Source organism: Coloeus monedula (assembly GCF_965178545.1).
Source record: "Coloeus monedula genome assembly, chromosome: 39".
Lineage (NCBI taxonomy): Eukaryota > Metazoa > Chordata > Aves > Passeriformes > Corvidae > Coloeus > Coloeus monedula.
This window is the reverse complement of record NC_138819.1, coordinates 765,322-785,290: the sequence shown is the minus strand read 5'-3', so window position 1 is coordinate 785,290 and position 19,969 is coordinate 765,322. Positions and strand designations below refer to the sequence as shown.

General features: G+C 66.8%; 2 protein-coding genes across 3 annotated transcripts; one reads left to right on the top strand and one right to left on the bottom strand.

The window, feature by feature from the left end:
* Positions 1-721: 721 nt before the first annotated feature.
* LOC309584301 (SRSF protein kinase 3-like) lies at positions 722-19,389 on the bottom strand. 2 transcript variants are annotated; one of them, XM_082300258.1, is made up of 20 exons: positions 19,320-19,389; positions 17,889-17,946; positions 17,300-17,418; positions 17,101-17,209; positions 16,914-17,001; positions 16,749-16,836; positions 16,538-16,644; positions 15,977-16,136; positions 15,443-15,468; positions 14,757-14,892; positions 13,995-14,240; positions 13,564-13,664; positions 13,124-13,231; positions 12,751-12,820; positions 12,089-12,181; positions 2,629-2,747; positions 2,462-2,536; positions 1,834-1,923; positions 1,679-1,744; positions 722-930 (listed from the first exon to the last, which is right to left on the bottom strand). In XM_082300258.1, the coding sequence occupies exons 1-20, from the start codon at positions 19,339-19,341 to the stop codon at positions 826-828; spliced, it is 1,986 nt and encodes a 661-aa protein (XP_082156384.1). In that variant the 5' UTR covers positions 19,342-19,389; the 3' UTR covers positions 722-825. The 2 variants fall into 2 exon arrangements, with proteins under 2 accessions (XP_082156384.1, XP_082156385.1); XM_082300259.1 differs by lacking the exons at positions 722-930; positions 1,679-1,744; positions 1,834-1,923; positions 2,462-2,536; positions 2,629-2,747 and adding an exon at positions 11,401-11,627.
* IDH3G (isocitrate dehydrogenase (NAD(+)) 3 non-catalytic subunit gamma) lies at positions 5,556-11,403 on the top strand. Its single transcript, XM_082300260.1, has 10 exons — positions 5,556-5,673; positions 6,213-6,325; positions 6,417-6,477; positions 6,589-6,721; positions 7,421-7,554; positions 8,587-8,689; positions 8,771-8,917; positions 9,977-10,071; positions 10,410-10,470; positions 10,565-11,403. The coding sequence occupies exons 1-10, from the start codon at positions 5,648-5,650 to the stop codon at positions 10,643-10,645; spliced, it is 954 nt and encodes a 317-aa protein (XP_082156386.1). The 5' UTR covers positions 5,556-5,647; the 3' UTR covers positions 10,646-11,403.
* Positions 19,390-19,969: the final 580 nt, after the last annotated feature.

Here is a 19,969-nt window from a genome sequence, read left to right as displayed (position 1 = left end):
TTAGGGAACAGACCCCAAAATTTGGGGGGGGGGGGGGAAGGAGAGAAAAGGACCCAAACACTTGGGGACCTCCTGTGGGTGTTGGGGACCCCCCCTGGGACCCCCCCCCCGCATTTCCGGGCCCCTCCCGCCGTTTGTGGGGGAGGGGTGGGGGTGGGATTTGGAACTGTGGCCCCCCCCCCCCCCCCCCCCTCCCCATTCCCGGCAATCAGGGCCTTGGAATTCCGGGAATTTCCCCCCCACCCCTTCCCCAGGGCCCCCCAAAAATCCCCCCGGCCCCCCCTCCCCGCAGTGACGTCACTGAGGGGGCGGGTCTGACGTCATCAGGGGGCGGACGGGGGGGGGGGGGAGAACCAAAACAAACAGAGGGGAGCCTCCCCCCTCCCCTCCCCCCACCCCAATTCGTTGGGAATTCGGGGGGACCCCCAACCCCCCACCCCCCCCCCCCCCCCAGGAATTAAAGGATGGACACGCCCCCTCGAGACCCCCAATTTGGGGGGACACCTTTATTGGGGTACGGGGGGGGGGGGAGGAATTGGGGACCCCCCCCCCAAGCACAAACTGGGGGGCGGCACCTCCCAACTCCCCCCCCCCCCCAATTTTGGGGTCTCCACTCACTCCTCCCCCTCCCCCCCTCCCCCAATTTGGGGGGGGGTCACCCCTGAGCGGCTCCGTTCCCTCTCAGGGCGCTCCTCCCCCCACCCCGCAAATTTGGGATGGGGGGGGGGGGTGTGGGAATTTTAGGGGTGTCCCACCCCCTGAGGAGCTGAGGACCCCCTGGGGGGGTCGTTTTTGGGGTGGTTTTTGGGGGTTTTTGGGGGTTTTTTAGGCCTGGATGCTGCTCTTGGTGCTGAAGGCCAGGTAATAAACCACGAGCCCGATGGCCGCTGCCACCACCTCCGTGGACACCCAGGGCCCGTTCCAGGCGCCCTGGGGGAAAATTTGGGGGTCACCGGAGCACCCCAAAATCCCCCGGATCCCCCCCACTCCCACAGAGCCCCACCCCAAATCCCCCCAAACCCACAAGGCTCTGGAGCTCCCCGAAATGCAGCCCCCGATATCTCGGTGCTGGGTCATTGAATTGTTGCAGGGTCCCAAAATTTTAGTGGGGTACCCCAAAAAAGGAGACCCCAAAAAATGGCAGCTCTGCTTTTCAAAGCCCTGGGACAGCCCGAAATCCTGGTGTGACACCCCCAGAAATGGCCTGGGACACCCCAAAAGCTCTGTTTGGCTTCTTAGAGTCCCGGGATTCCCCCAAAATCCTGGTGGGACGCCCTTGAGAGCTACAGGACACCCCAAAATCTCAGGGTGGCACCCCGAAATTCCTGGCTCGTCCCCTAAAATCCCTGAGGAACCCCAAAGTTCTTGTGGCACACCCCTAAAAACAGCCAGGCTACCCTCAAAATCTGGGACAACCCCAAAACCGCAGCAGCACCGTCCCTAAAAACCTCGGGGACACCCCAAAAATCCCCCTCCCCCCCCCAAATCAACCATGATACCCCAAAGTCGCCCCTCAGAGCCACCACGCCCAGCCCAGGACCTTCCAACACCGCCAAATCCCCCCAATTTCCCCCCAAAACCCCACATGGCCCCTCCACCTCCCCCCAAACTCGAGGTGGGGACCCCCCAAAACGCCCCCAAATTCGCGGGGACCCCCCAAAAATCCCCCCAAACCCACCCGGTGGTCGACGTTGACGGTGAAGAGGGGCCGGATCCGGGACACGTCCTCGTTGTTCCGCTGGGCCTGGGGGGGGGCAGGAGGGGTCAGGGAGGATTTGGGGGGGTTCAGGGGGGGTCCTGAGAGCCTCCCAAAATTTGGGGGGGGGTCCCCACCTTGCGCAGGGCGCTGTAGGATTCCTCATCAAAGAACTTCACCTCGTAGGTGCCCGACTGGGCCTGGCGGTGCTCCAGGCTCCACGACACCTGGGGGGGGAAGGGGGGACAAAGGGGGGGTTGGGACCACCGGGACCCCACCCCAAACTCACCTGAGACCCCCGGAGCTGCCCAAAACTCTCCTCAGAACCCCCCACCCACCTGAGCCCCCTCAAACCCTCCCAGGAACCCCCCACTCACCAGAATCCCCCCCCCCAAATCTTCCCCCCCACGCTCACCTGAACCCCCAAAAAAACTCCCCCAGCCCCTCCCTGGGTCCCCCCACCCACCTAAGCCCCCCCAAACAACCACCCACACCCACCTGAGCCCCCAAATCAACCCCGCCGCACTCACCTGAACCCCTCAGAACCCTCCCCACCCACCTGAGCCCACCCAGAATCCCCCCACTCACCTGAATCCCCCCCCACGCTCACCTGAACCCCCAAACCAACTCCCCCAGCCCCTCCCTGGGTCCCCCCACCCACCTGAGCTGCCCAGAAACCCCTCCCGGAATCCACCCCCCAGCTCAACCCCATCAGACCCTGCCAGGGACCCCCCCCCCAGCCCCACCTGAGCCCCCCAGGCTCACCTGGTACCTGCCCACGTCCTGCCCGCGGGTCACCGGGAACTGCTTCCCGTTCACATCGGCGTAAAGAGCCACGTTCTGCAGGGGAGGGGGCGCTCAGCGGGGGCCGGGAGGGGTCTGGGGGTCCCTCACACGCCCCCCTCCCCCTCCCCACCCCGCGGGGGTCGCACCTGGGCGCCGTTTTTGCAGACCAGGGAAATCTCCACCACGAAGACGCTCTCGGAGGCGATGACGGCGTCCGAGGTGGTGTAATAGGAGGGGGCGATGGTGGGCTCGGGGCACGGCTCGCCTGGGGAGGGGGCGGCAGGGACCCCCCCTCAGCACCCGCAGGGACTCGGGACTGACCCCCAAGAGACCCCCGGGCCCCGCAATGGGGCCCCGATGTCCCGAGGTGGCTCCGAAGCTCCCCCTTAAAACATCGCCGCGCTCAGCTGAGCCCCCCGAAACATCCCCAGGGACCTCCCCTCACCGGGCCTCCCAAATTGTACCCCCAAAACCCACCGGAGCCGCAAATGGACCCCAATGCCCCTGGACCCCGCACTCCCAGGGGATCCCCAATGGTCCCCCAGCTCCCCTGGGGTCCCCCCACGGACCTCACCGGCCCCGGGACCCCCCTCAAGGGACCCCCGGTCCCCTCCGGCCCTCACAGACCCCGTGGGCCCCTCACGGGCCCCGACCCCCGCCACCCCCAGAGGACCCCCTCGGTCCTCACGGACTCCGAGACCCCTCACAGCCCTCACCGGCCGCGGGGCCCCTCCATAAGACCCCGTTCCTCCTCACAGGACCCCCCCTTTCCCCCGTACCCGCGGCCCCGGACGCCGCCAGCAGCAGCAGCAGCAGCGGGAGCGCCCCGGCACCCGCCATGATCGGCCGCGCGCACCCGCCCTCCGGCCCCGCCCCCGCGACCAGCAGCCAATCAGCGCCGCCACCCGGCGCCGGGAGACCAATCAGAAATTGGAGGCGGGAACCCCGCGCGGTCGCCGACCAATGGGGAGCCAGCGCACCGCCCGGCCTGCGAGCGACGTGGCCCGCGGTGGAGGCGGCGGGGCGGGGCCAAGGGGAGATGAGGGCGGGGCCAAGGCGATGAGGGGCGGGGCAACGCCGCGCATGCGCAGCGGCCCCGCGGGTAAAATGGCGGCCGTGCCTCTTGTGGCGCCGGAGGCGGAGTCACGAGAGGCGGGCCCGCGCACGGCGCATGCACCGGTCTCGGCGTTGCCATAGCGACAGCTGTGGGGCGGTGGCTGCGGTTCTCCCTCCCCACCCCCCCTTATCAGTTGTGGGGTGTTTTATTCTCCCTCAAAGTGAAGCGCGGCTGGGGAAAGGTCTCCGCGCTGGGATGTCGCCGCTCCGGTACAAAACGGCTTAGGCGGCACCGCCTTTCCCGCCCCGCGCCGCGAGGCCTCGCTCTGCCGCCACTCCCAGGCACAAAATGGCCGCCGCGGCGTGAGGGCGGGAGAGCGGCGCGGGGCGGGGCGGGAACTCTCGCGAGGTTTCAAACCCATCGCCCTATCTCCTCGCGTGGGCGGCGCCGAGATCTCGCGAGAGCTCGCGTCGCCGGGGGGGGGAGCATCATGGCGGCGGCATTGACGGCGGCGCGACGGCGCCTGTTGCGGGCCGCGCTGCGGCCGCACGCGGTGAGTGACCAATCAAAGCCCAGTCCGCCACACCGGGGACCCCACCCACGCCGGTTTCCGCCGGTTCTCCCCTGTTCCCGCCGGTTCCCGCCGCACCGGCGGCGCGTGACCGGCTGGTGCTCGCTCCGACGCGGGGCGGGCGCCCCCACGGTGTGGGGAGGGGCTCGAAAGCGGCGGACCGGGCTCTGATTGGCTCCTGAGGGGATGTGGCCCCGGCTCGCGAGTGCTGATTGGCTGGGCCTCGGCGGGTGGGCGGGACCGGGCTGCGCTTGGCGCTGTGATTGGCTGATATTTGCTGGGGGTCGGGGGTCGCAAAATGGGGGGGCCGGGGGCGCGTCCCGGGTGGGAAATGCCCTCGAATGACCCCCGAGGTCAATGTGGACCTTAATTAGGTACGCTTAATTACGGTTTTTGCATTAAGGAGGCATTTGGGGAGAGGTCCTGGATCATGGGGGGTCCTGGGGGTGCTCCTGCGCTGTTTTGGGGAGGGGGGTTTGGGATCTTTGGAGGGGGGGGAAGCACCTGAGACCCTTGGGGGAGGTGGGGGAGGGTCCTTGGGGAAGGGTCGGGGGTCCCTGGAAGGGGCTGGGTCCTTTCGGGAGGGGCGGTTCTGTGTCTCTTGGGGGGCGCGGGGGGGCTGGGTTGTTTGGGGGGCTCTGTGGGGGTCAGGGGACCCCCCCTCACCCATGAGACCCCTCCCCTTCCAGGTGTGGATTCCCCAGGCCGGGATTTCCCACGATGCCGAACGGCTCCACCTCCCCCCCGTGAGTGCCCCCTCCCCCCCAAAACCCCTCCAACACCTGAGGGGGGCTCACAGGGACCCCCTGACCTGCGCTGGGGGGGTCCCCAACCCCTTTTTCCCTCTCTTGGGGGGCTTTGGGGGCACCTCCCCTGCCCCCCTTAACTGGGGGTGGCTCCGAGTGCCACATTTTGGGACGGGGGGGGCTCCTGGGTGGGGGTTTGGGGCTTGCTTGAGGGGGATTTGGGGGGGGTCCTGACCCCCCCCTCAGCTTTGCCTGTCACTAACGGCCCCATTTCCTCCCCCCACAGCAACGCAGCATCGTGAGTACCCCAAAATCATCGGGGGGGGGGGGCTTGAAAACACGGGGGGGGGGCCCAAAAACCATCGGGGGGGCCCGAAAAAGCATCAGAGAGTCCCAAAAACCAGCGGAAGGGGGGCCCAAAAAATCCCGGAGAGAGTCCAAAAAGCACCGGGGAAGCCCCAAAAATCACTGAGGGAGACCCCAAAAACCACCTGGGGGGCAGTCCCAGAAACACCGGGGGGGGTGGGGGGGTCCCCAAAAATCGCTGGGTGGGGGGTGGAGGGGGGGGGTTGAATGGGGCTCGATGCTGGGGGGTTGGGGGATGCCGGGATTGGGAAGATGGGGGAAGGAGGGGGGTGGGGGGACAGAAGGAGGGGCTTTGGGGGGGTGGGGACCCCCAATGCTGACCCCCAACTCCCCCCCCCCCGGTGTCCCCACAGCCCCCCCCCGCCAAGTACGGGGGACGCCACACGGTGACGCTGATCCCGGGCGACGGCATCGGCCCCGAGCTGATGCTGCACGTCAAGGAGGTCTTCAGGTGGGGACCCCCCACCCTTTTTGGGGACCCCCGCCCCCCTGAGGGTGGGGGGGGACATGTGGGGGGGTGGATTTTGGGGTGCGGGGTGAGGGGGTTTTTGGGGTCAGCAGGACTCGGGGGTCCGGGGTTTGGAGGCTTTGAGGGTTTTTGGGGTGCAGGGTTGGGGGGGTTGGGGGTTTTTGGGGTGTGGGGGTTGGGGGAGTGAGGGATTTGTGGGAGGTGGGGCTTGGGGGGATTTGGGGGTTTTTGGGGTGCAGGGTCGGGGGGATTTGGGGTTTTTGGGGTCACTCACGGGGCAGCAGCAAAGGGGGGGATTTGAGAGTTTTTGGGGTGCGGGATGAGGTTTTGGGGGGGTTTTGCAGGATTTTGGGGTTTTTGGGGTTGAGGTGGATTTGGGGTCACTCATGGGGTGGCAGCAGCAGCAAAGGGGGATTGGAGAGTTTTTGGGGTGCAGGATCGGGGGGATTTTGGGGTTTTTGGGGATGAGGAGGATTTGGGGTCACTCATGGGGTGACATCCATGACCTGCTGCCCCTCCAGGCACGCCTGCGTCCCTGTGGACTTTGAGGAAGTTCGGGTGAACTCGGAGGCACCCGAGGACGACGTCCAGAACGCCATCACGGCCATCCGGCGCAACGGCGTGGCCCTCAAGGGTCAGGGATTCCCCCCAAAATCCCTCAAAGGCCCCAAAATCTCCACAAAATCCCCCAAATCCTTCTCTGATCCCGTTTTTCTCCCTTTCAGGGAACATTGAGACCAACCACAACCTCCCCCCCAGCCACAAATCCCGGAACAACCTCATCAGGTGGGCGCTGGGGTGGGGCACTGGGAGCACTGGGAGGAGGATTGGGAGAAGTTTTGGGGGTGGATTTGCATCTTTTTGGGGGTGGATTTGCATCTTTTTGGGCGGGAACAGGACCAGCTTGGATCTCTACGCCAACGTGATCCACTGCCAGAGCCTGCCCGGGGTGGAGACGCGGCACCGGGACATCGACATCCTCATCGTCAGGGAGAACACCGAGGGCGAGTACAGCTCCCTGGAGCACGAGGTGGGCACAGAAACTCCCCCAAAAACCCCCCAAATTCCCCCAGAAATCACTGGGGGGGGGGAGGAGGGGCGTGGCCAACACTTGGGCCACGCCCCACCATGCCCACTCAGGTTATTCCTCTGGGGACCCTGTGTGGGCCACGCCCCCCCAGGTGAAAGGGACACGCCCACCCCCAGGTGGGTCCTGCATTGGCCACACCCCCTTGAGCTTGGCTCCACCCCCTGTGCTAGCACTGGCCACACCCCCAGCGCTGGGCCCCGCCCCCTTTGTCATAACGCCGCCCTATTGGCCGGCAGTGGCCACACCCCCAAATCCAGGCCATGCTCACTCCCAGTCATTGCAGCAAACTGCTGGCCACGCCCTTTGAGGAAGCCACACCCCCTTTCCCCTAACCTCACCCCATTGGCTGCCGGTGGCCACACCCCTGCCTGGGCTCCACCCCCACAAGGCCACACCCTTGGAGGAGGCCACTCCCCCCTATTCATACTGCAGCTCCATTGGCTGGGGGTGGCCACGCCCAGTGCTGAGGCCACACCCCTGCCACACCCAAGGGTGGTCACAGAGCCAGGGCTGAGGCCACGCCGCTGCCACACCCAAGGGTGATGCCACGCCCAGGGCTGAGGCCACGCCCCCTCCCCACCCCACTCCGCCCCTGCCCCGCCCATGCCACGCCCGTGCCACGCCCGCGTGCCCCCGCAGAGCGTGGCAGGGGTGGTGGAGAGCCTCAAGATCATCACGGCCGGCCGCTCGCGCCGCATCGCCCACTACGCCTTCGGGCTGGCCCGCGCCGCCGCCCGGCGCAGCGTCACCGCCGTGCACAAGGCCAACATCATGTACGGGGGGCTGGGGGCTCCCAGGGGGGTCCTGGGGGGGTCCCAGAGGGGTTCAGAGGCGTTCTGGGGGTGTTTCAGGGGGTTCTTGGGGCGTTTTAGGTGTCTTGGTGGAGGGGCTGGGGGTGGTCGGGGTGCTGGGGGGAGGCTGGAGGTGTCCCAGGGGTCCTTGGGGGGGGTTTTGGGGGGGTCTTTGGGGTATCTGAGGGGAGGTGCTGCCTTTGGCACAGCCCATAGGATGGCGAGGGAGGGGTTTTCTTGGGTTTTGGGGGGTGCTGGGGGGTCTTGGGGGAGATTTGGTGGGGTCCTGAGGTAGTGCCGGGGGTCGTGGAGGGGAGCTGGGGTTGTTTTAGGGGTCCCGGGGGGGTTCTGGAGGTGTTTTGAGGGTTCCTGGGGGGCTTTTGGGGGTCCTGGGGGTCTTGAGGGGGGTTTGGGAGGGGGCTGAGGGTTCTGAGGGAGGGTGTTGGGGTGTCCCAGAGGTGTTTTGGGAGGCCTGGGGAGGTTGGGGGGGGTCCCAGGGGTATCCCGGGTGTTTCGGGGGGGTCAATCCCACTGAACCCACCCCCAAACCCCACAGGAAATTGGGGGATGGGCTGGGGGGGCTCCCAGGGATATCCTGGATTTTCCGGGGGGGGGCTGGGATCCCAGGGGTTATCCTGGATTTTTTGGGGGTGATCCCAGGGCTATCCCAGATTCTTTTGGGGGCGATCCTGGGGCTATCCTGGATTTTTTTGGGGGCGATCCCGGGGCTATCCCGGATTTTTTTGGGGGGAATCCTGGGGCTATCCCAGATTCTTTTGGGGGCGATCCTGGGGCTATCCCAGATTCTTCTGGGGGCGATCCCGGGGCTATCCTGGATTTTTTTGGGGGTGATCCCAGGGCTATCTTGGCTTTTTCTGGGGGAATCCCGGGGCTATCCCGGCTTTTTTGGTTGGCGATCCTGGGGCTATCCCGGATTTTTTGGGGGGGTGATCCCAGGGCTATCCCAGATTTTTTTGGGTGCTATCCCGGCTTTCCCGGGGCTGTCACCCGCAGGAAGCTGGGGGACGGGCTGTTCCTGCAGTGCTGCCAGGAAGTGGCGGCCGAGTACCCCGAGATCACGTTCCGCAGCATGATCGTGGACAACACCACCATGCAGGTGTGCCCCCCCCCCCTCCCTGACCTCCCCCCGGGGCTCCCAGTGCTCCCAGTAACCCCAGTAACGCCCCCCGGTGCCCAGCTGGTGTCGCGGCCGCAGCAGTTTGACGTGATGGTGATGCCCAACCTCTACGGGAACATCGTCAACAACGTCTGCGCCGGGCTCGTGGGGGGGCCCGGCCTCGTGCCCGGCGCCAACTACGGCCACGACTACGCCGTGTTCGAGACCGTGGGTCTGGGGGGGTCCTGGGAGGGTCCTGGGGGGGTCCTGGGAGGGTCCAGGGGGGGTTTAGGACATGGGGACGGCCAGCACGGGGTCACTGGGAGCACTGGTGAGGGGAGCTGGGCTCGTTCCCAGCGTCAGCCACGCCGTGTGTGAGGCTGGGGTGGTTTTGGGGGAGTCCAGAGGGGCACTGGGAGCACTGGGGGGGGACTGGGAGGGCTGGTGGAGGAGCCTGGTCTTGGTCCTGGCAGCTATTGCTGGGCATGACTATGCCATGTGGGAGATCATGGGTCTGGGGGGGGTTTTGGGGGAGTTCAGAGGGGCACTGGGAGCACTGGGAGCACTGGGAGGGCTGGAGGAGGGGGTTGCAAGTGGTACTGGGGGCCCGGGGGTCACCAGCTTTGGGTGGGGTTGGGGTTTTGGGGGGCACTGGGAGCACTGGGGGGGGCTCATTGAGAGGGTCCTGGGGAGTCCTGGGGGAGTCCAGACAGGCACTGGGAGGGCACTGGGACGTTACTGGTGGGGCTGGGGAGGACATTGGGAGCACTGGGAGGGCACTGGGATGTTACTGGTGGGACTGAGGGGACACTGGGAGCACTGGGAGGGTACTGGGATGTTACTGATGGGGCTGGGGGGACACTAGGAGCACTGGGAGGGCACTGGGATGTTACTGGGGGGACACTGGGAGCACTGGGAGGGTACTGGGATGTTACTGGTGGGGCTGGGGGCACACTGGGAGCACTGGGAGGATACTGGGACGTTACTGGTGGGACTGGGGGGACACTGGGAGGACTGGGAAGGTACTGGGATGTTACTGATGGGGCTGGGGGGACACTGGGAGCACTGGGAGGATACTGGGACATTACGGGTGGGGCTGGGGGGACACTGGGAGTACTGGGAGGGCGCTGGGACATTACTGGTGGAACTGCAGCTGCTGGTAACAGGAGGGGCTGGGGGATTCCACAGTTCTGGGAAGGGGCTGGGGGGGTCTCGTGGGGTACTGGGAGCACTGGGGGGGACTGGGAGCAGCCTGGGGGGGGTCCTGAGGGGCCGTGTCCCCCCCAGGCCACCCGGAACACCGGGAAGAGCATCGCCAACCGCAACATCGCCAACCCCACGGCCGCGCTGCTGGCGGCCTGCATGATGCTGGACCACCTGCGGTGGGCGGGGCCGGGGCACACCTGGGGGGCGGGGCACACCTGGGAGGGCGGGGCACACCTGGGAGGGGCGGGGCAGGGGGGCGGGGCACACCTGGGAGGGCGGGGCACACCTGGGAGGGCGGGGCAGAGTGGGGAACACCTGGGAGGGGCTGGGTGAGGGGTGGGGTTAAAAGGGGGCGTGGCTTCCTCAGTGGGAGGGGCTGGCGAGGGGGCGGAGCCTGATCCAGGTGGGCAGGGCAGGGCGGGGCCTCCAGGTGCTCACCTGGGGGGTTCCCACAGCAGCTGGGCTGGGCGTGGCTCGCTGATGTGGGCGTGGCCCGTGCTTGCCCCGCCCCCAGGCTGCACAGCCACGCCTCCACCATCCGCCAGGCCGTGCTGGCCTCGCTGGACGACCCTCGGGTAAGCCCCGCCCCCACCTGCCCCGATGGGCGTGGCCCCGGACATGTGGGCGTGGCCACCAGCCCCGCCCTGCCCTGGCTCCGCCCTCCCGCAGACGCACACGCCGGACATCGGGGGCCAGGGCACGACCTCGGGCGCTGTCCAGAGCATCATCTCCCACCTGCCCCGCGCCTGAGCTGGACACTCGGACCCTGAGGGAACCCCCTGGGACCCTGACACCCTCCAGGACACTCCCAGGACCCCAAAATACCCCTGGGACTCTTCCAGGACCCCCCAGGACTCCTCCAAAACCACGAAACACTCCAGGGCACTGCTCCACCCCTTGTAGGACCACCCCAAATCCTCCCAGGACCCCCCACAGGACCCCAAAACACCTCCAGGACCTCCCCCTGCAGGACCACAGCACAGTTCTGGGAGCCCTTCTAGGACCACAACGCACCCCCAGGACCCTAAAACACCCCCAGGACCACAAACAAGCACTTGGGACCCTAAAACACTTCCAGGACACCCCCAGGACCACGATGCACCCTCAGGACCACCAACAGACTTGCAGGACCCCCACACACTTCCAGGACACTCCCAGAACCCCAAAAGACTCCCAGAACACTCCTACGACCCCAACACACTTCCAGGACACTCCCAGAACCCCAGAAGACTCCCAGAACACTCCTACGACCCCAACACACTTCCAGGACACTCCCAGGACCCCAAAACACTTCTAGGACACCCCCAGGACCACGATGCACCCTTGGGACCCCCAACACACTTCCAGGACACTCCCAGGACCACGATGCACCCTCAGGACCACCAACAGACTTGTAGGACCCCAACACATTTCCAGGACACTCCCAAGACCCCAAAAGACCCCCCAGGACCCTCCCAGGACTTTGAGGCCTCCCAAGACCCCCAATAAAAACCCCAGGAGCACCATGATCCCCCTGTGCCCCTGGTTTATTGCGGTCGGGGGCGGGGCTAGGGGCGGAGCCAGGGGTGCTGCAGGCACTGGCGGGCCGTGGCCCTGCGGGCGGGCTCGAAGGCCAGCATGGGCCGCAGGAAGCGGGCGAAGGCGGCCGCCGGCCCCCGGGGCCACTCGTACTTCTCCTGCAGCACCGCCCGCAGCCCCCAGGGCCGCAGGTGCCGGATGTGCCGCAGCTCACCTGGGGAGGGGCGGGGTCAGGGGCGGGGCCGGCGCGGGACACGCCCTCCGTGGGTCACACACAGCCCTCGCTCAGGGGGAGGGGTCAGGGAAGGACACGCCCCCCCAATCCCAGGGTGGGTGGGGGAAGGGTTGGCGGGCCACGCCCACTGGGTGTGGTCAGGACACGCCCCATCCCATAGCCCTGCTCTCTTCCATGTGGCCACGCCTCTTTTGGGTGTGGCACCACACCCACCCCTCATTTGCATAACCCCGCCTCAATCCCCACCTGCAGGACCCCACCCCTGCCACACCCATAGTGCCACACCCAGCCCCTTCATCCCACCACTCTCAGACCCCCCACCTGGCCATGCCCAGCTCTGGCCACACCCACTGACCACACCCAGCTCTGGCCACACCCACCGACCACACCCCGCTCTGGCCACGCCCACCGACCACACCCCGCTCTGGCCACGCCCTCACCTTTCCTGTTGAAGAACTCGCGGGAGTAGCGCCCACCCAGGGCCACGTGCCGGGGGATCTCGCCCAGCAGCTCGATCACGTGGGCGATGTGGTCTGTGCAGGACACGCCCCTTTTAGCCACGCCCACCCCTTACCTGCCCCCCACCGCCACACGGGGACATCGATGTGGCCACGCCCACACGGGATGGTGTCATTGGCCACGCCCCCTTGGGAAATAAACCACGACCCCTTGGCAATCCCCCAGTCCCATTGGCTGCCAGTGGCCACACCCCTGCAGCGGCCACCACCCACTTTTGGCCACGCCCCTACATGCAGACCACGCCCACTTGTTGGGACCCCACCCTTGGAAGAGGCCACGCCCCCTTGGCCACAACAATTGCTATTGGCTGTCAGAGACCACGCCCCCTTGGCCACAACAATTGCTATTGGCTGTCAGAGACCACGCCCCCTTGGCCACAACCATTGCTATCGGCTGTCAGAGGCCACGCCCCCTTGGCCACAACCATTGCTATTGGCTGTCAGAGGCCACGCCCCCTTGGCCACAACCATTGCTATCGGCTGTCAGAGGCCACGCCCCCGGCTCCGCCTTGTTGCTGCTGAAGCCCCTCCCTTTGAGGCCACGCCCCTTCCCACCCCCGAGGCCACGCCCCGGCCACACCCACCCTCGTCCCGGCTGTACTCCTCCCCCGAGTGCGGCTCGAACAGGTAATCGCCGGTGGCCAGCTCGAACGCCTGCGGGGACAGCGGCCTTTGGGGGGCCCTGGGGGGTGGGGCAGCCCCCCCTCACCATGGGGAGCCCCTCCCTCACCATGGGGAGCCCCCCCCTCACCATGGGGAGCCCCTCCCTCACCGTGGGGAGCCCCCCCTTCACCATGGGGAGCCCCTCCCTCACCATGGGGAGCCCCCCCTCACCATGGGGAGCCCCCCCCTCACCATGGGGAGCCCCCCCTTCACCATGGGGAGCCCCCCCTCACCATGGGGAGCCCCTCCCTCACCATGGGGAGCCCCCCCTCACCATGGGGAGCCCCCCCTCACCATGCAGGCCGTGCTCCAGATGTCGGCGGGGGGGCCGTACCCCGCCCCCAGCAGCACCTCCAGGGCCCGGTACTGGCGGGTCTGGATGTCCTCGGTGAAGTGTTTGTGCTGGGGGGGGGGGGGACACAGGGGGTCACCCCTTGCCCCGGGTGGGGCACCCCCACACCCCCACAACCCCCCTGAACACCCTCAAATCCCCACAATACCCCCCAAGCCCCCCTGGAACTTTCCTCACACCCCCAGACCCCCTAAAGCCCTCAACCCCCCCCCCCCAACCTCCCACCACACCCCCAGACCCCCCCAACCCCCCCCCAAACCCACCCCTCTACCTCCCAATCTGTCCAAACCTGCACCAGAACCACCCCAAAATCAACCCGACCCCCAAAACCTTGCCCCCAGTGCCCCCCAGTCCCTCCCAGTGCCTCCCAGCCCCCCCTCACCACCCAGCAGCCGTTGCCCAGATCCGCGATCTTGATGCGCAGCCGGGGGGCAGAGCGGGGGTCCAGGGGGTTCTCCTGCCCCCCCGGCAGCCCCCCCTCACCTGGGAGGGGACAATGGGGACGTTGGGGGGACACTCGGGTTCCCCCCTGCCCCCCACAGCCCCACCCCACAGCCCCCATTGCCTTCACAGCCCCAATAGACCCCCCAAATCCTCCCCCCCTCCCAAATTGCCCCTGCAGACCCCCCCCAACCCTGAACACCCCCCAATTCCCCCTCCAGACATCCCCAACCCCAAATTGCTCCCCAAATCCACCCCCAATTGCCCCTCTGGACCCCAAAGTGCCCCTCTAGACCCCTCCAACCCCCAAATTGCCCCCAAATCCACCCCAAATCGTCCCCCAACCTCCCCTGGTGCCCCCCCCCTGCTGACCGAGGGGTGTGGGGAGCCCCTCGGAGCCCCCCGAAATGAGGGAGCTGGAGGTGGGGGTGAACAGGGAGTCAGAGGCTGAGCTGGGGCTGGGGGGGCGCCGGGGGGGTCCCGTTCCCCCCCTGGAGGCGCAGGACCCCCCCGAAAATCCGTCGCTGGACCCCCCCGCCGGCAGCGTGTGCACCCCCGAGGACGAGGCCCCGCTCGGGGGGCTCCCCCCAAGCTCCTCCAGGGGGTCCGGGGGGGCTTCTGCAGGAACAAAGAGACCCTGAGACCCCCCAAATTTACCCCAAAAGCTCCCAGGTGTCCCTTAACTCCCCCCTTCCACTCCCCCCCCCCCCATTTCTGGACCCCTTGTGCCGGTTAAAGGGGGAATCCCCCCAACCCCCACGCGACTCCCAAAAGCAGCTACCAGGGACCCCCAACCCCACCCGGCTGCGTCCCCAAACCTTCCCCGGGGTCTCCCCAAGTCGTTCTTTGGGGTCCTCCCTACCCATGACTCCCAACCCCACCCTGGGGACTCCAACCCACCTCAGGACCCCTCCCAGGACCCCCAACCCCACCCTGGGGACTCCAACCCACCTCAGGACCCCCTCCCAGGACCCCAATCCACCTCTCCCCCTCACCAGATGTCACAAAATTCCCCTCTCTGGGGTCCCCCCTCCTCCTCCCTGAGCCCCGGGACCCCCTTGACATCCCCCCAGGTCCCCCCTGGCACTGACCAGGGTCCCCAGGACCCCCCAATGTCCCTCCCCTCGCACTGACCGGGGTCACTGGGGGTCCCTGGCCCCCCCCCGGTGTCGCGGAGCTGCTCCAGGTCTCGCAGGCGCTGGGCCAGGAGGTGCCGCTGTCGCCGCTGCCGCCGCCGGCGCCGCCGCCGCTGGGCCCGGGACAGGCGCTCCTGGGGGGGGAAGGAGGGATTCTGGGGGGGTTTCCTCGATTTTGGGGGGTCCTGGGATCAGGGATCCTTGATTTGGGTGGGTGCCAGGATTGGGGGATCGTCGATTTGGGGTGGCAAAGACAAGTGTGGAAAACACGCGAGAGCGCACAGGTGAGCACACACAGGTGTGCAAGGACAGGTGTGCACACACAGATGAGCATGCACAGGTGAGCGCACACACACACAGGTGTGCAATGACAAAGGAGCATGCACAGGTGAGAACACACAGGTACGAGGGCACACACATCCAGATGAGCACACACACACCCAGGTGAGCATACAGGTGTGAGAGCACACACACATATAGGTGAGCACACACACAGGTATGAGAGCACACCCACACACACCTCCCCAGGTGAGCACACCCAGGTGAGCACACCCAGGTGTGAGGACACACACACACACACCCAGGTGAGCACACACACACCCAGGTGAGCACACCCAGGTGTGAGGACACACACACACCCCCCCAGGTGAGCACACCCCGTGCGATGCCCCCCCGGTCACTCACAGGCTCCTCCTGGGGTGCCGAGCTCACTGTGGACAGACAGGACAGGCAGGGGGGGCTCAGGGCTCAGCACGGCCCCCCCCCAGCCCAGGTGTGGGGAAATCGGGGGGTACCTGAATTCCAGGGGGACCCCCAGACCCCAGCGGGGACGATCGGGGGCACCTGTGCTTTTGGGGGATCAGGAGGTACCTGCACCCCTGGGGTGGATTTTGGGGGTCACCTGCACCCCTGGAGGTCCATGTACCCCAGGGGTGAATTTTGGGGGTTACCTGCACTCCTGGGGCTACCTGTGCTGTGGGGTGGATTTTGGGGGTTACCTACACCCCAGCATAGATTTTTTGGGGTCCCTGCACCGGAGGGGTGAATTTTTGGGGTACCTGTGCTGTGGGGGGAGGCCCATCCCCCTGCGCCTAGGCTGCCAGGTGCCTCAGGAATGTCAGGGGGTCTCTGCACCCTAGGATAGATTTTTGGGGATCCCTGCACCCCGAGGTTGGATTTTAGGGGTCCCTGCACCCCGGGGTTGGGTTTTGGGGGTACCTGCGCTCCTGGGGGGGCCGTCCCCCCGTGCCCAGCGCGCGGCCTCGGCCGCCAGGTGCCTCAGGAAGGGCTCTTGGACGCAGAGCAGGACGTTCTCGGGCTTGATGTCGGTGTGGATAATCTTGCACTTGGTGTGCAGGTAATCCAGGCCCTCCAGCACCTGCAATAGGGGGTCCCCAAATCGGGGAGAGGCACCCCAAATCGGGGAGGGACACCCCAAAGCAAGGGGGGCACCCCCAGGGGTGGGGTGAGCAGAATCCCCCCCCCCCAAAATCAAGCCCTGGGAGGATGTTGGGGGGCTGGGGGTGTTTGAAGAGGGAATGTGAGGATCTGGGGGGGGACCACAAGGAAATTTGGGGGATTTGGGAGCTGTTTGGGGTTCCCATATGGATCGGGGGGGGATCTGGGGGCTGTTTGGGGTTCCCACGGGGAGCTTTAGAAGGAACACATCAGGTTCCCGTGGGGTGGTGGCTGTGGGGTATTCAGAAGACTCTGGACAGGACATTTTGGGGTCGCAGGGAGCCGGGGGGGGGTTGGGGGGCACACAGGACCCCCCCTCACCTGCCTGACGATGCTCTTGACGCAGGGCAGGGGCAGCCCCTGGTAGTTGGATTTGATGATCCAGCGCAGGAGTTGGTACCCCAGCACCTCCAGCACCATGCAAACATCTGGGGCAGGGGGTGCAGCTAAGGAGCCCCCAGACCCCTGGGACCCCCCCCAAGGTGCACGGAACTCGGGGTACCCCCCCCCATAGCCGCCCCCAAAAGGATACGGACACCATTGACCCCCGAAATCTTGAAGTCATCGATGAGCTGCACGATGTTCTCACGTTTGGGGTCACTGGGGTCGGAATCCCGGACCTGGAGGGAGGGCACGGGGTGGGGGTTATGGGGGTGAATTTGGGGGTCCCCGGTTTGGGGGCGCCGGGGGCACTCACACATTTCAGCAGCTTGATCTCATCCAGGGCCGTCTCGGTGTATTGGGGGGCACTTTTCACCACCTTCAGCGCCACAAAACGTTTCCTCCTGCCCGGGGCAGCCAAAAGCCAAGGGAGGCCCCCCCAGAATTCCAGGGGAGCCCCCCTCCGATCCCCCAGGAGCCCCCCCGGGTGTCCCCGCACTCACCGGAGGTCCCAGCAGAGCCACACGGTGGAGAAGTGTCCCCAGCCCAGCTTGCGAACCACGTGGTAGCGCCCGTGGAAAAGGTCCCCGATCCGAACCGGGTAATACCCCCCTGGGGAGGGGGGCACGGGCGGGGGGCAATTGTCACCCTGGGGCTCGGGGATCCCCCCCGATACTCCCAAAAGCAGCGGGGTGTCCCCACCTTTGCAGTAATCGCGGGGGTCCTCCTGCTCCCCCTCGTCGGAGCCCAGCAGCGCCTCAGACAGCGATGGCAGCGGCGGGGGGGGGTCTGGGGACACCTCTCCGGGGGGGCTGGGGGTCCTGGGGGGGGATGGACACACAGGCTGGGATCCCCCCCGTGGCCGGGCCACCAAGCCCCAGATCCCAGCGGACCCCGTATTTGCCCCCCCTCCCCAAAATCCGGTCCCTTTGGGGTCTCCTCTCTGCCCCACCCCCCATACCTGGTCCCTTCGGGGGTCTCCCCCATGCTGGGGGGGGTCCCAGGGTGGTCCCACGGGGACAGAGGAGCCGGGAATGGTGCCAGGGGAGCGCTGGCAGGTCCCAGAGGCCCCCCCGGACTGGGTGCGGGGCATTCTGGGCCATCACCCCCCCAAAATAGAAATGACCTCAAGGCCCCCTGGCCCCACGGGGCTAAAAATAGCCCTGGAGGGGGAGGGGAGGCCCGGAATGTGCCCCCCCCCCTCCCCCAAAAGGGGGCTCTGCTCGTGGGTCCCCTCCCCACTCTGGATAAGGGGCATGGGGGTGTCATGGCCCCGCTGATCCCCCCTCACCTTGGGGGTGGTTTTGGTTTTTTGTCCTTTTTGCGCTTTTTTCTTCTCCTGACGGGATCTGGAGGGCGGGAGGGGGGGAGATTTGGGTGTTACGGGGGGGTCGCAGCACCACAGCTCCCCTTGTCCCCCCCCCAGGGACTCCGTGTCCCCCCCAGCTCGAGAATTCCCCGCCCCCCAACTTTAATTTCCTCTCAGGGACCCCCGAATTCTTCCCCCGCCCCCCCCCTCAATCCTCAGGACTCCAGTTTCCCGTCGGGAGTCCCCCCGGCATCCCTGGAACCCCTTCCCGGACTGGGAATCACCCCTCAGGACCCCTCAGTTGTGTCCCCCCTCACGACCCCCCCCTCAAGGCACCCCCCAGCCCCGGGCCCCCCAAATTCCCCTCCTTCCCCTCACCCTCCCCATTGCTCCTGGTCTGGGAACTGCCGCTCGCCCCTCACGACCCTTCCCCAATGCGGGACCCCCATTTTCCCCTCACACTCCCCCTCCCCAGTGCCCCCCGAGCCCCTCCCAGGACCCTCTCCCAATATGGGACCCCCATTTTCACCTCACGCTCCCCCTCCTGAGGGACCCCCGTTTTCCCCTCAGTTTTTCCCCCAGAACACCCATTTTTCCCTCAGGATCCCCAAAACCTCAGCACGCCTCCAACCCTCAGGACCCCTCCTCGGGGGACCCCCCACTCTCCCCTCCGGACCCCCCTCAGACCCCACTTTCCCCTCAGGACCCCCCTCAGACCCCACTTTCTCCTCAGGAGCCCCATTTTCCCCTCAGGACCCCCCTCAGACCCCATTTTCCCCTCAGGATCCCCCTCGGACCCCCTTTTCCCCTCAGGACCCCCATTTTCCCCTCAGGACCCCCGTTTTCCTCTCAGGACCCCCATTTTCCCCTCAGGACCCCCGTTTTCCCCTCAGGACCCCCCTCGGACCCCATTTTCCCCTCAGGACCCCCATTTTCCCCTCAGGACCCCCGTTTTCCCCTCAGGACCCCCCCTCGAACCCCATTTTCCCCTCAGGACCCCCGTTTTCCCCTCAGGATCCCCCTCGGACCCCATTTTCCCCTCAGGACCCCCATTTTCCCCTCAGGATTCCCGTTTTCCCCTCAGGACCCCCCTCGGACCCCATTTTCCCCTCAGGACCCCCATTTTCCCCTCAGGACCCCCGTTTTCCCCTCAGGACCCCCCCTCGAACCCCATTTTCCCCTCAGGACCCCCGTTTTCCCCTCAGGACCCCCCTCGGACCCCATTTTCCCCTCAGGACCCCCATTTTCCCCTCAGGACCCCCGTTTTCCCCTCAGGACCCCCCTCGGACCCCATTTTCCCCTCAGGACCCCCGTTTTCCCCTCAGGACCCCATTTTCCCCTCAGGACCCCCCTCAGACCCCACTTTTCCCTCAGGACCCCCATTTTCCCCTCAGGACCCCCCCCCCACCTCACCGGGCCCCCCGCGCAGCTCCATCCCCCGCGCGCGCCCCCGCTCCTCCTGCGGCGCCCCCTGGCGGCCGGGCGGGCGGCAAAGGGGCGGGGCAAACCCGCGGCCAATGAGGAGCCGCCATGGGGCTGCTGGCCACGCCCCCAACGTCGCCATGGAAACGCTGCCGCGCGCGACGCCCGCCGGCAGGTTCCGCGCCGCTCTGTCGCGATAGAGCGAGACTCAACCTCCCCCCCCCCCGCCCCCGCGAGCGTCACGATATTTTCTGTATCGCGACAGCACCCGGTAGCCCTCATTCCCTCCCCATCTCCCCCCCCCCCCCCCGCGAGAGCGCTTGGGTCGGGCCGCCCTGCGGTCCCCCCCATCCCGGCTTCACCCCCTCGCCCCGGCGCGCCGAAAGTGACGCCACCCCCTCGTTCCCGCCCTCATCGCTGATTGGCTGACGCCGCTGACCGCGCCATCCGAGCGCGACGCGTCACCATAGCAACCGCGAGGTAAACACGGAGGGGGGGGGGTCCCAAAACCGGGCCCGGGGTCCCCAAACCCGCGGCGGGCGCCCCTCGAAAAGGGCCCAGGACCCTCCACGGCTCCACCGGGGGTTGAGCCCCCCCACGAATGACCCTGGAAGGCGCAAATTCCCCTCCCCCCCCTTCCT